General features: G+C 32.5%; 1 protein-coding gene across 8 annotated transcripts in view; it reads right to left on the bottom strand.

Moving 5' to 3' along the window:
- LOC120325876 (uncharacterized) overlaps positions 1-14,760 on the bottom strand; it is an 85,893-nt gene that overhangs the window by 15,894 nt on the left and 55,239 nt on the right. Inside the window, exons 6-11 of one of the 8 annotated variants that reach the window (XM_078112137.1) lie at positions 9,869-9,922; positions 9,498-9,581; positions 7,014-7,055; positions 4,037-4,087; positions 2,190-2,240; positions 655-696 (exon numbers count right to left, since the gene is read on the bottom strand). The exons of the other annotated variants lie outside the window; for them this stretch is intronic. Coding sequence (XP_077968263.1) covers positions 655-696; positions 2,190-2,240; positions 4,037-4,087; positions 7,014-7,055; positions 9,498-9,581; positions 9,869-9,922 — 324 coding nt within the window. The remainder of the gene's footprint in view (positions 1-654; positions 697-2,189; positions 2,241-4,036; positions 4,088-7,013; positions 7,056-9,497; positions 9,582-9,868; positions 9,923-14,760) is intronic. 8 annotated transcript variants of the gene reach the window in all.

A 14,760-nucleotide genomic window follows, 5' to 3' on the forward strand; every position in this document is an offset into this window, starting at 1 on the left:
ATATTACTGTGGTACATCGACAGCACTTTTTTGTGAAATAAAACAATTCTAAAATTTACTACAAATAAAATAGTGGCAGTATTGGTTTTTAGAGAAGTTACCACATTGGAGAGATCTAATAGCAAGCACACCCGAGCACACCTTTCATTAAAAATCACACTAAAAGAAAAAATACAAGTGGCTACTAAATTATTACAAATTAATTATGAATCTGTTAGAATCTAGACTCTACTCAGCAACAATGTTGATGAACCTAATCCACTAACACAAAGAAATCAATCCAACAGTGTTTTAACTAGGATAGATTATTTTATTCAGACAAATCAAGTGTGCACTTGATGAAACTCAATGATTGTTACATTATTTGACTCATCTTGATTTTTCATCAGTTTGGTGAAAATTTATGAATCAAAATATACTTGTTTTATTTGAAGCCTATTATTCTGAATAAAAATAAACTACTTATAAATTAGCCATGAACAAAGTAAATCAGTTGTTTGCAGTTTTACTAAAATTTTATAGTTTGAACACTACCACTAACGAACGTGGCCTTATTTAAAAAATCTTGAAATGAATCATGCATATTGAATTACACCAGTAGATCTCATTTGCAAACACTACCTATGGATAATTACACAGATTTAAATATATTACCGTCATCACCCCCAGTTTTCTCCGTCTCTGTCGATTCTGAATCTAAAATTTTAATTATTCAAATACTAAGAGCTTTAGTTGAAAAGTGAACATCAGTAAATTTTCATTCACATTGGTTTAGCAAACAAGTATAATTTCATCATACTTCCCTTGCATAGAATATTCCTCAAATGAAACATGTTCTTTACGGTAATTACTAATCCAAACATATCTTGAATATCTCAATCTATAAATATCAATGAGACAATAACTTCCAAAGTATTTGTTTAAGCTAAGACGCATAGGATGTTGCTGAAATCTAAGGATGCCAATTTCCATCTCAGACGGAGACTCCACATACATCCAAAGGAATCTTTCCACATTATAATATTGATTGTAAATACATAATCTACAAACCGATCATTACAGGACGAAATTGGAAGCAAGAACAGTTGAATTTTAATTGAGCCTATGCCATAATATCATATTCACCATAGTGAGAGTCAACATTTTGTATCCTCTGAATTATAACTAAAAATTTCACACAACCAAAAGCCAAAGAGTGAGTCAGACATTTTCATGCAAATATAAAAATGGTTGCAAATGGCAAAGATTTTGTGAAAATTTGGGTGAACTCAAGAGTCAGAAGTTCATGTGAGGATCATTACTTATAATACTAGCAAATACAGTTTCGCATTTTAAAACCATGCAGAGTCAATCGAATTTAATTATCAAACGAAAGTTTTTGGCACTATAATCTTTCAAAGATCAGGCATTGTAAGTGGCTAAAGGTATGAAACAAGCCAATCAAAAGGCTTTTCTTTCATGGCCAGATGTGGACCTGTGAATAAGTGAAACATGCATGCAAAAATCCTATTCCACCATGTGCCCCTATATGATAATTTAATTACATTACGCTTATATTCAATTCTGTTTAAATATGAAGATAACCATGAACAAGAATTGAGGATTTGTAATCCATTTGAATATCTTTCTTGCGTACCAGGATTTTGTGTTGTTCTATAATTTTAAGCACAAACTCATGTAACAAGCCAGAGTATTCGTGAATTTTTCCCAAATTTACAATTGTTATCATTTGTCATCAATTGTACAGAATTAAGGTAGATTTGCAATAGAATTATTATTGTTCATCTCTAAATCCTTGGCTGAATAATGATACAATTACATAAAGAAGACGCAGTCTAACTGGATTCAATAAAAAATTATAGTCAAAAATCTAGATTTTCGATGATTTAATATACATATTTGAGATAAGTTCAATAAGGAAAGTGCCAATAAAGTGAGATAGATAGTTATTTTTTTGCGATTACAGTGAAATTAACTTGGAAAAATAATAAAAAGATACTTGATACATTCATGAAATTACCCTTGCATAATCATACAACATGAGATTTTCTTGGTGAGGTAGATAAAAAAAGATTGTATTCATTGAGACAAAGCATGTGCAATTAAATATACAAAATTAGGAGTCCGCCATGCAGTGTTTTAACAAATAGGATTAACAGAATTAGAAATCGGGAAGATTGGTATTTTACCCGTTGAGTTATCTGTACTCTCGCTGTTAGACGGAGCTGTGGTAGTTGGCTCTGAATTAATAAAGTATGTATGCATATTGAAACAACAAGTATAAAACTATGGAAGTTACGCATGTTAGAGAATCAATAAAATCGGCAACCTTCCAATTAATATATTGAAATTGTGTTATTACAGGCTAGGCCCAGATGAAACATAATATAAATAGTATCTAATGTATCCAGTTGAATTTCTTATATTTAATAGGGATGGGCCGAGATTCGGATCCGGACTCGGATTCGCTTTAAATCTACCCAATTAATAAAAAAAAAACTCATTTAGAAATTTATGGCCGAAAGGTAAGCTGGGGAAATCATTTACTAGTGCAAAACACCCAGTCATATATATTTTATGAAAAGCATACAATGGATCTTTATCCATATCATATGAGCAGTTTAGCAAAAGTCAAAATCAAGAATCCATATCCCTGTAAGAAACATTACATTTCTTCAGTTACCTAATAATCATAGAAACTGAGACACTTGTGAATACATTAAATATCAGTTGTAGAATACACAGAATCGAGTGTAATTTAATTATCAAACTAAATTTTGAGAAGTCGGAACATACTATCTCTCTAAGGCAAAGCATCTGAATGACTTGTTGTCTGATAAACAAGTAATTCAAAATACAACGTTCTTTGTTCTAGTGAGCATGGCCATATATAGATTTGCACATAAGTAAAACATGCATACAAGTGAATCCCACCCATCCCACCAATATTACATCATGCACTGCCATAAGATAATTAGGTATACATAATACAAGTTCCAATACATTACACTAACATTTAATTACATTCAAGTATAAAAGATAGATTTCTAAACCATTCAAAATAACTTCGCTGAGAAATTTGAATTAATTTAAATGCACAAAATCATATAACGAGCCATAGTATTCTTAATTTTTTTCCAAAATTAACAATCAGTTAACGCCTGACATCAATTGTTCAGTAAATGAGTAGATTTGCATTATTGAAATAATTCGCTATATGATTATTGATCCTTCATTTATAGTTGGCTGATTTATACAAATATTAATGCCACAGTCTACTAGATGAATTCAATTAAATTATAGTCCGAAGTCTGGAACCATAAAATCTTAATTTTTAACATTTCAAAATTCATATTTGAATTGACGACTATAAGAAAATGGATATAATAATGTGCTGTGCCCGACCAAAGCATGTTCAGTAGAGGCAAGTTTAGTAGCACTGTGATTGGCGTGAAATTATTAACTATTGCAGTGAAATTAAATTTGGATCTATATTTTCTGTGATTTTGGAACTATTCGCTATTCAAATATTCTTATTCGCTTAAAAATTTGTATTATTCACTTCCTTGAAAGTATTGATTCTGCCTACCATTACATGTAGGCAATCCCATGGTTTTTTTTGCATTGACACATTTACGGTATATAAACTGTGCTAGCATCAAATTAAAAAAAACTCATCGCAAAGTTTGTGGGAAAAAGATATATGATGCATGCATGAAATTAGCCTTACATGCAAACAATAAAAGTGTTTGGTAGAGTAGATGAAAAAACTTCCATGCATGCAGTTGCAATTCTGATTTCATTTGAAGATTTGGTAACATTGACTACATTATACAAACAATACTTTTGTTTGTATCATTTTTCCACCAGAATATAATATATGCCACAAAAAGAAAACCAACAACCTTAAACATTGTACAATGGTGTTCATTGAGCCAAGCATGTTCAATTAAAAATACAAAATTAAGAGCCCACCATGCAGTGTTTTGACAAATAAAATTAATTGAATTAGACATGGGGTAGATTGTTATTTTACCCGTTGATTTATCTGTACTGTTGCCGTTAGACGCATCTGTGGTAGTCGGCTCTGTATTAAAGTATGGAATATTACCAAGAGTGATAAATTAGTAATGATTATTAGTATTGTAATATCGGTAGAGAATTGAAATGAATACGCAGCTTTGTTATTTATATTCACATTTTGACAGCTGCATTAAAACTTTAAATTATTCTGCGTCAATGAAGAGGATTCTTAAATGTGTAAGCCATTATTATAGTGACATTTTGTTATTACAAGTAAGCTAAACTTTCAAGATAAAACATAAATATTTTCCACTATATTTATTCGAATTTCCTCTATTCAACCCCAATAACCTCCTTTGGTAGACCTCTGATTTCCCAATTTTCGATAATTAGTTGGTGGCATAGCATGTCATGCAGTCAATCACATTGTAAAGAACTTAAAACCATTCACTATTGTAAACCATCTGTCAGCTCATGTCCAGTGTTTTTTTCTGATATAACGTAAGCAAAAAATTTATTTGATTCGTTAATTCAATAAAAGTTAAAAAAAAAAAATAAATAAAATATATCTTATATAAAATATACTTCTAAATGTTTCTCAGTTCAAACACAAACATTATGTGATGTCTATTAGCTTTTTCTCCATTTGTTGGTTACGACTTTTCCTATTCACCTATTCACATACTAAACATGGACAAGATACCTGACAAATGGCTATGATTTGCCGAATACAACTCCAAAGGATTCAACACTTGATGTAAGACTAATGGCTTAATACATGCAAAACTCTAGAAACTCTAGCAGAAACATATCGAATAGGTTAAAATTGAAATCTTATGACCACCACTTCACCGAGCATGGGGGAACGGAGAAGGCATTGCTAGTAACCCCAATGTAAACAATCATTTACTAACTCTCTTGAAAACTTGCATAATTTAAAACTTTTCATGTCAAAATCGAGAACTTGTTTGGTTTGTCAGTTATATACTGTACAACAGGCCTGCCCAACCTTTTTCGTCTCGCGGGCCACTTTCACATGACGAAATTCATTGCGAGCCGCAAACGTTTGTACTAAACATTAGCTAGGTCCTGATTTTGGTTTAGGTAATTTACATAATACATAAAAGGCAAGTTTATTAACATAAAATCAATCGAGTTTATTATTGATTTCTGGTTACTGTGTAAGGCTGGCAAATTATTCGAATATCTAGTCGAATATTAGAATACCTGTTCACTATTCCGAAATCTGGAAACGCGGGGCGTGGACATGACACTGGCGGCCCGCCGAATCAAAGAAACAATCATTACACACCACACTTGCGGTTTTTTAACTACCACATGAGACACATCACGTCAAAATTGAGTGTTATATTTGCGTTATAGTGTTTTCATTCATTCACTTTCAGTAGCCATGATACTGCCTCAATGTTTAAATGAGCATAATGTGCGCCAATGTTGCGGGAATATCAAGTTATGTGGGCCGTTTCATGAAATTTGAAACACCAATACAAGTATTTAATGAGGTAACAGTACAAAGATTTCTGAAAAAATAGCCTATATATACTGATTTGTCTAATATGTAGCAATGTCAGTAAGTCAATTTTATCAGAATTATTGACGGATAGTGACGACATTTCCGAAATCTTATTTAACGCAAAAATACAAACATAAAAGAACAACAAGTCCCGGGACTAGTACCAAAGATATTGTTGACTTTTTACTTTACGTTGGCGATAAAGACAATCAAAGCCGACACGAAAGAAAGCAATCAGAATGAAATGTCTACCAGGGTACAAGACTTGACACATATGTAATAATAAAAACCGGCATTTGAATGTAGATAGATGGCAGGAATAATCACACTAAAATCACGAAACATACTTAGCATATAATTATATTGATATATAACAGGGATGACGAACCTTTTTCAATGAATGGGTCAAAAATTATATTTTTATCGCGGAACAGAAGAGAGTGGGTCACAGATATATGATCAATGTTTGTATCTATAAGAAACTTCTGAAACAAATCTTTTAAGCTTCTGTTGGTGTAGTTTCAGGCTTTACTTATGCATCACTTCTATCAGGGACTTTTTATGACTCTCGATTTTATGAAATTAGAGTACGAAAACACGCATATGAATTACCAAAAACGTTTAGGATGAAGCGGTAAATTATTTTACGGTTTCAAAGAGTTTGGAGAGAATTCCACCCTGACAGTGTTCTATTTTTTAATCAACTTTCAACCTCATTAGGGCACTTTTACACTGCCCCATTGTTATTTCAGATTTCTAGGCTTTTATTTCAAGTCTGAAAGATTTTGTGCTCTTAACGCTATTGTGGGCGAGGAACTAATAAAATACAAAGTAGCATCTAGTTCTCGCATAACCCCTAAAACAGTCTGCAGATAAACTTCTGAAAGAGACCAGACGTAGCGACAAATTAACATATCAGTTGCATTGTTATGTCATAAACGATGTCAGAGCCAATAGCTGAATAATGGTTCACAGCGGTGCAGACATGCGTCCAAGATTAGGGGTTTTGAAAATTACCATACCAGACCGAAATTAACGATTTGAATATGAGCTCTCGCGGCCCTGACTACCCAACTGACAGTAGATTATAATAGTTTAGGTATTGTTAAATTAATTTAGGGCCGGTTTTATCAATTTTTATCACTGATACGTTAGCATTTTTATTTTTTATTTTATTCGTGCCTTGGCGGGTCACGAATAAAACGCGGTGGGTCACTTTGTGACCCGCGGGTCAGTGGTTCGCCATCCCTGATATATAACATAGTAAAAATTTTAAAAGTCAGCTTATAAACTTAATAGGGCGGGCCGCAAAAAACAGTCAGGCGGGCTGCATGCGGCCCGCGGGTTGGGCAGCCTTGCTGTACAATAACAGACATTCACAGGAAATGATATGGCCCAGCCAAAAATGTGATTTTAAAGACCATTACGAATAAACATATTGATAATATTATATTACCTGCATATTCAATAGTTGTACTGGGTGCCGATGTAGTTGTCTCTGAATTGAAGCATCGTAATGTTATTAGAAGACATGTTAGTGAATCTACTCAATTTCGGACAAGAGAACACTTCCATTGCCATTTTCAAGTTTTTTTTCAGGTTTCCTGTCTTTCTATTATGACAACTGAGATTATTCTATTTATTAATAAAAGCAGCTAAATTGTGCATCCTTTAAGTATTATTAATCTCATAGGCGGGCATTTCAAAAATGCATAACTTTGTTACAAGCTAAATAATGCAGCATTTAATAATTACACGCCATATTATGAACTGAATTTAACTTGCAATATATGGATAGGGTTTACATATTAATTCAGGGGGAGAGGAAAGGCGATATGGCGGCTTAATCATGGCCTCTTGTCCGGTCGAGTCCATACAGGATATTTAATTAGAGACCTAAAATCACTGGAGCAGTGGCGTAACACAAATCTCTACCAAACTACCACGAAAAAGCAATATTCTGTAAGGTATGAATCAAAATAGGAATGCAATAAACTGTATTTCAAGTGTGTATTACAAATTATGTAATATTATCATAGTATTAACCTGAAATTTGAGTCGTTTCATACTACTTACTATTGGTTAAAATGAGCAAAGTAAGACTAGAATAATGGTTACTACACCCAGTTATAATATTTTACGTAATAATAGTAATAGTAATTTGTTTATTATAATTTTTCTAATATTGGAATTAATAGAGTCTCAATAAAAATTATATACCACATTTTTATGTTGGAGGAATGTAGATAAAAATGAAGATACTTTTTGTTAGATGTAAAAATCACCACGAGTACTGGTGCATGTGCAACAAAATATTTATTGTACCTGCCTTTAGCCAAAAGAGTTTTGTGGATGAGAAACACCAACCAATAAAATAATTATTGAACAATCATATTAGAACACAAGATATCACCAAATCAAATTTAATATTTGAATGCATTGCAACTACCGTACTTGTATCATTTGATAGACTGAGCTGAACCTGATGGGTTTTACCACTACAACTATACGCTGGCTGCATTCAAGTTGTTGCTTGTACAGCTCAGATATGAGTATGTTTGGAAACTACACAAAAATTGTTTAAACTATACAACATCTATTCCAACATGCCAATGGCAAATACGGTATTTCCCGGCGAATAAGTCTACCCGGTCAATAAGACGAGACCCGTTTTTAAGCCTGAAAAAATGTTTTTTTTGCATATAACCTGCCAATAAGTCCGGGCATCACATCAAGATCGGAATCTCAAATTACCATGCAATGACTTTTGAGCGTTTGCGCATTGGTTAAAATAGCCTATAATGACGTTTTCTTGTAGCGTAATATTCAATCCACAATAACTACGGGAATTCAAACTGTCTTTAAATTTTAATCTAATTGTGTTCAACTCGCGATTGCGTCCACCATAAAAGAACATTACCTAATACATGAGGCGACACCAAAAAAATGAAAATTATCATATCGTATTTGTTGGTGTCTAGACTAGATGTACATACGCAAAACAAATTAACACAAATTATTCATAATATACCAGTCACACATTTTCTTGTAACATTTTTTTTCAAATTTTCACAGATGCTTTACCTTGACAGTATTCCTACAATTGTTCTTCAAGAAACTGCTCGATAGTACTGGTAAATATCTATCATCTAAATTACAATTTTATGTAAATTCATGGAAATTAGCTTAGCCAATGCTGTGATTTACTACAACCTTTTCCAACTCAACATACCTCCGCAAATACCTAGGTAACCATTCATCATTGTCCTATAAAATTTGGGAATGCATATAGAATTTCAGGACACAATTGACAAGCTGAATGCATATTATTTATATCCACCCCCAAAGCCCATTATCCCTATATCAAAATTTATGAGTTACCTTCAGTACTTGAGTGGCAGATTTCATTATCACAGTAGAGATTTCAATACTATTTTAGAAAATCAAATAGGGGGAAAATTGCACAATCACCCAAAAAAAATTAGAAACAGATTATCGGAATCACTCTTATAATATCAACACTAAAAAGCATTAAAATGCCATTTTCGGACTTCTGGTCCACGGAAATACACATATTTGACATAAAATGTCCAGTATTGAAACTATCAGACTTTTATTTATGATAAATGTAGATTTTGTATTCGGATCAGCCATTTTCATAAGCTTAGGTTAGTAAAATAAAATCATAATTGCATAAATAAGTCACCATATCTATGATATTTTGTTCTAATCTTGGCAATTTTTATGTCACCACTCTGGAATAGTTATCTTGTGCATTTTAAAAGGACTACTAATTATTAAAATAAAATTCTAATGAATGGTTGATAAATTAGAAATATCTAAAAAAAATCAGGATGTATATTCACATCAGTGCCATTTATCATGCAGATGTGCCGTATGTGTGGCAACAAAGAATTACATTTGTGTATGTATGATTTACCATAATTAGTATCTGTAATATTCATGGGGGTAGTAGTCACATTTGTGGGGGTACAAGTGGCCGCATCCGTGGCAGTAGTAGTTTCTGAAAGCATCAATTGAGAAAATAACATCAAGATATATTTGATAGTGCTAATGCCTAATGTATCAACATCTTTCATGCTACAAAATATTTTAACCTTTAAAAGAGATGAAAATATATTACGGTATTTGATGATAAAGTATTTAATGTTATATATTGGTGCAACATTTTATTTACAAAAAGCGCAACATGATGCATTTCAAATGCAAATTGAGGATTCAAATCAATTATATTTAAACTGAAGTCACCGATTCTCACATATCACAAATAGAACCCATATATAATTTTACCTGGGTCACTTTCAGTGCTTGAAGTGGTAGGGTCCACTGTCACAGTAGTGGTTTCTAGGGTTAATTTAAAAGTTTGAATAAAAAGCAAACAGTAAACATGCCAGAAAAATAATTCAGATACACTGATTGAACCAATTGTGTACTAATAACAGAACAAAAATCTTTATAACGTCACCCTTCTTGATCAACGAAAACACACAAATTTGGCTAATTTAGGATTTAAATAAAATAACACACTATTCATGGAACACCAAGATATCAGTAGCATAAAAAATTTGCGATGTGTTGTTAAATGCATTTCTTTCGACAACATTCCATATTCTGAGCATAAATATCATAACATGTTATTTTAATACCAATAGGAAAAATGTAAAACTAACAAATATTTTTTCTGAACATATAAATCTCCTACAAATAGTTTTGTTGCATCTTGACTAGTGTACGTATGACTGTTTTGCTTGATAAAAAGTCCAAAATACTGGCAAATACTGATGGTTAAAAATTGGCTTAAATTTATGGAAGCTTACTGATGAACGAAATGTGAAATTATTTAATGAATATTACAAAAAGCTCTTCTTTCCTTAGTATTCAGTCATCAAATCTAATTTATGTGACTTGCTAGATTGTCAGCTTTTTATCATCCAACACCAGAGGTTCCTACCAACAACTATACTAAACACTTTTCCTAAAAGTTAGACATTGCACAATTTGTTCACATCCACATTACATAGAAACTCTTGGGAAAAAATGATGATGAGGGATGTACATGATGGGGCAATCCAACTAGTTACCAAGAGAGCCACAAAGAAAAACAGTATGGCAATTACGGTATATTATTCACAGTGCCACAACTTCTTCATGATAATCCGATTCTTAAGTCCCTCTAAACATTCAACCATTCGTCCATTAAATACTCAAATTCACATATAAATAGTTGGTGCTCTCGAAGTATGCGAACCAAGATGGCGGACATCGGAACGTAACATGGGTAACAGGATAGGGTTAAGCGATAATTTTTTTCCAATTTTCCTTATTTTAGTCCTATTATCAGTTCGAAGACTAGCCAAGAGCCTCCCGTAGTATTTATACCTAAAATTATGGCCTAACCCTAACCTAGTACACATATTACATTCCGATGTCCGCCATCTTGGTTCGCATACTTCGGGAGCCCCAAATAGTTTTATGAACTTTTAAAGAATTTGTTTTCATTGGGAACTGAGGAGGTGTAGACATTTAACTGTTTGTCATTTCCATGTAAATTCTTTTGTGAGTTTATAATATATGTTATAATGAAAAGATAGCCTATCAACTTTTTATAGGCTATAGTTAACTGAATACAAATCCCACATCAATCTTTTTTTTCTCTACAGCAATTATTGTTCATATGTTGTGGTTTACATGTAAAATTTGAGCATACAAAATTTCCGGTCTGCTTCAAATTCATTAAATTTATACTGAAGTCACCTACCGGTACTTCCAAATATTATAAACAGACCCATTTTGCCCGGGTCACTTTCAGTACCTAGAGTGGTAGAGTCTAATAGCATAGTAATTGCTTCTAAATTTTGATTCAAAAATAAATTATAGCATTCACCCAAAGAAAATCATGTTACTTTTATTTTAAATTTTGGTTTCATGGAAAAATTGGGTTTTTGTGAAAAAATGTGATATAAAACAGCATAAAACTTCGCTTATAACATAATCTGGTGATGAATTTTTTTTATTTACTAGATGTATTTCTAATATTTTATGTCAGAAATCTTGGAGAAATTAACAAAAACATATTTAAAGAAACTATTTTGGCAACCACCAAAACGACTCAAAAATGAACAAAAAGTGACTGAGAACTAAATTTTTTCGGCAGTACAGTAGGTTATAATAAAGTTTTATGCGGTTATATAGGTACTACAATTATTGTGTTACACACTTACAAAGTATAATTCAACTCGTCAAACCAATAGAAAATGATTAGGATGGAAGCATTCAGTGCAAATCCTGAAGTCCGGTGTAACAGATGTAGGTGGTTATGTGCATTCCTCATAATAACTGGCAATTTTTTGGTGATAAGTAAAACTATGAAAACTCTGCTTCTTCAGGTCCAACTAAGCATGTCTAGAGGAGATTGTCGTACATCCATGTTTGTCAGTTTTCAGGAATATCAGAGATTTGGATTGAAATTTTTTTGTATTCAATATTGCTCATGTAGCAAATAGTAAAGCAATTAGTAAAATAACAATTTGTGAGATGCAAATACCTGATAACATATAGGCTTACCCACCTGGTAATAAGTGGTTGGTAAAAGATTAAACTGCATTTAAAAGTGACAAACATATGCAATGAACATCAAAATAGTGAATCACGAATATATAATATATATATCAGCACAAATGCTTGTAAAACCAAATATACTTTTTCATCAAACTTCCCAAGTGTGATATAACATCAATTGCATGCCGTACTAACGATATATCTCCATTAAGTTCAAGCGTTCATTATGAACCTTATTAAAAGACACTCCTGGTTCAGTTTATTCTGGCTGATATTCCTAAGGACTATGAAGTCATAGAGTTTCACCAAAAATTCTCCTGCAACATTAAACTTTTTAACCAGCATGTTGGGTCAGAATTTGGTCTGTATGTGTTACGGTATATATTACATAACTTCCAAATATTCACTAAAACTATCTTAAAGGTGACTATAAATATATTTTATTTGCAGGATCTTTAGAAACATACTATCTGTGACCTTCAAGTCAGCTAACATATTAGAATAATAAACGAATTATCCATGGTTTTAAATACTATATTATACATACTAGCATCTATAAGCTACCAGTATTTGTATTCAAATCAGCAATTTTGGTAAGATATTGAGTGAAGTGAAATAAAATCATTTAGATAAAAATCGAACACGCTATAACAGTGACTGTGACAAAACAAATTAGCTTCACAGACCAAACCGGCTGCTTTCTACTTTTTCAATGAAAATGTTTACTGGGATACTACTATATATCATGATACAGCCAATTACTAAAACTTAGCGGTATGTGTGATGAGTTATCTAGTTTTCTGCCGCAGTTATAAATGAAGGTGCAAAACATCTTGTAAAAACACACAAGTTGAATCATGATTGAGAATTTTCAGTACTTCACAAGCTGGAATTATTTACGAAACAACATTTTAATTTTGTCCCTCCCATACCTAACACGCAATTACCAAGTTCCAAATAAGAATCAGTGACCTAAAAATATTCATAAATTTTCCAAATAGGAATCAGTGACATAAAAATATTCATACAATTCTGGACCAACAATATTGTGACAGTTCATTTTCAGTCATATTAATGGTCTGCTATTGCTAGTAACCTTTTCTCTTTACTCGAACTAAAGTTGGATTGAGAGTAAATACAGTAGGCCCAACTAATTCATTGATATTAAACTGAGAGTAAGTACAATATCTAACTCAATGTTTCCTAAAGTGGGTAATCAGTTCTTCTCTACTATGAATCAGGTGCAAGAAATTGTACAGCCTAGCCATGCATAATTACAGATATAAATTCACAAGTCAAATCTCACTTCTCTAGATAATTGCATTAAAGATCAAATTTTGTGGTGAAATTACTCCGATGAGATGAAAACACAAACGAAATCATCGATAAATTGCATTGCAATAACTGCAAGTTTGGATATTGCTACATAGATATATGTCAAAGTTAAATTGTTCAGTTGCTCATCCTGAGATATGCTGAAAATAAGTGACAAAAGTTGTAGGAGGCATGCAGTAAATAAGCTGACCTCTATGTACCGTCCATAATTATCATACTCTATTTGAATAAGTCCCTCTAAACCAGTGGTTCTCAAACTTTTTGAAAAATTATGCATAACGGTCGCCTTTCAATTTTTCTGATGACTCCACTAAAGAAATGAAAGCAAATAGCAATGCGGTATTTCAACCATTCATCTATTCATCTATTGAATGACATTAAAACAGTTCAATGAGATGGGTGCGCCTGCTTGGTTCCCACTAGTTCTTCTACCTTGGGTTCTGTTTTGGATAATGCAACTCTCATATCGTGTCTCATGTCCATTCTGTTTCAACATTTTGTTTTAATAGGGTGTATCGCAGAAAAAGCTGCCGCACATTTAAAAGTTGTTGCAAATGAAATGAGCATTTTAGTACCATCTTAGCGACATCGAGAGAGGACAATGCCACTGTGGTTTTTATTTTCCTCCAGAACTTATCACAGCAAAACCAAATTTCACATGTATGAAGTTATCTCTAAATATAATTTTTTTGGCAGGGGGTACTGACTTACGGTACTTGCCACTTTCACTAATGTTTGTTACGTAATAATGTCTTCGGTAGAGCGTGGTGTGCTTTGGAGAAACATTTTAAAAGCATGACATCACTATTTTACTTCAAATCAAAGTGAGCCGAGTTGCCTCGCGGTCTCGCTAAAATCGCTTGGCGGCCCCCAGTTTGAGAACCAATGCTCTAAACGAAGTCAAAATATTATGCTTTATTTGAAGGCCATGAAGTTAAGAAAAACAGCAGTTAAAAAAAACTGACTTTCCAGTTTTATTGAGAAAAGCTTAATAAACATATAGCAGACATACAATTACATAGACATGCATATGAAAGAAGTTGTTGACAGCCAACAAGTCCCAGGCAAATAAATTAAAAGGATAAAGTCACTGCAGCAGATTAATGATATTTTGTTTATCTCAGCATTTTTTATGTGATCCCTCTGGAATAATTACTTTGCGCTAGTTACAATGACTCAAAATTATTCAAATAAAACTACTTAATGAAATAACAATGAATTAAGAATATCTGAAAGATAAATAAGATGCATATTCACATCAGTGCCGCTAATCATGCAAATTTGTGATA

This window comes from Styela clava, chromosome 4 (assembly GCF_964204865.1).
Source record: "Styela clava chromosome 4, kaStyClav1.hap1.2, whole genome shotgun sequence".
NCBI lineage: Eukaryota > Metazoa > Chordata > Ascidiacea > Stolidobranchia > Styelidae > Styela > Styela clava.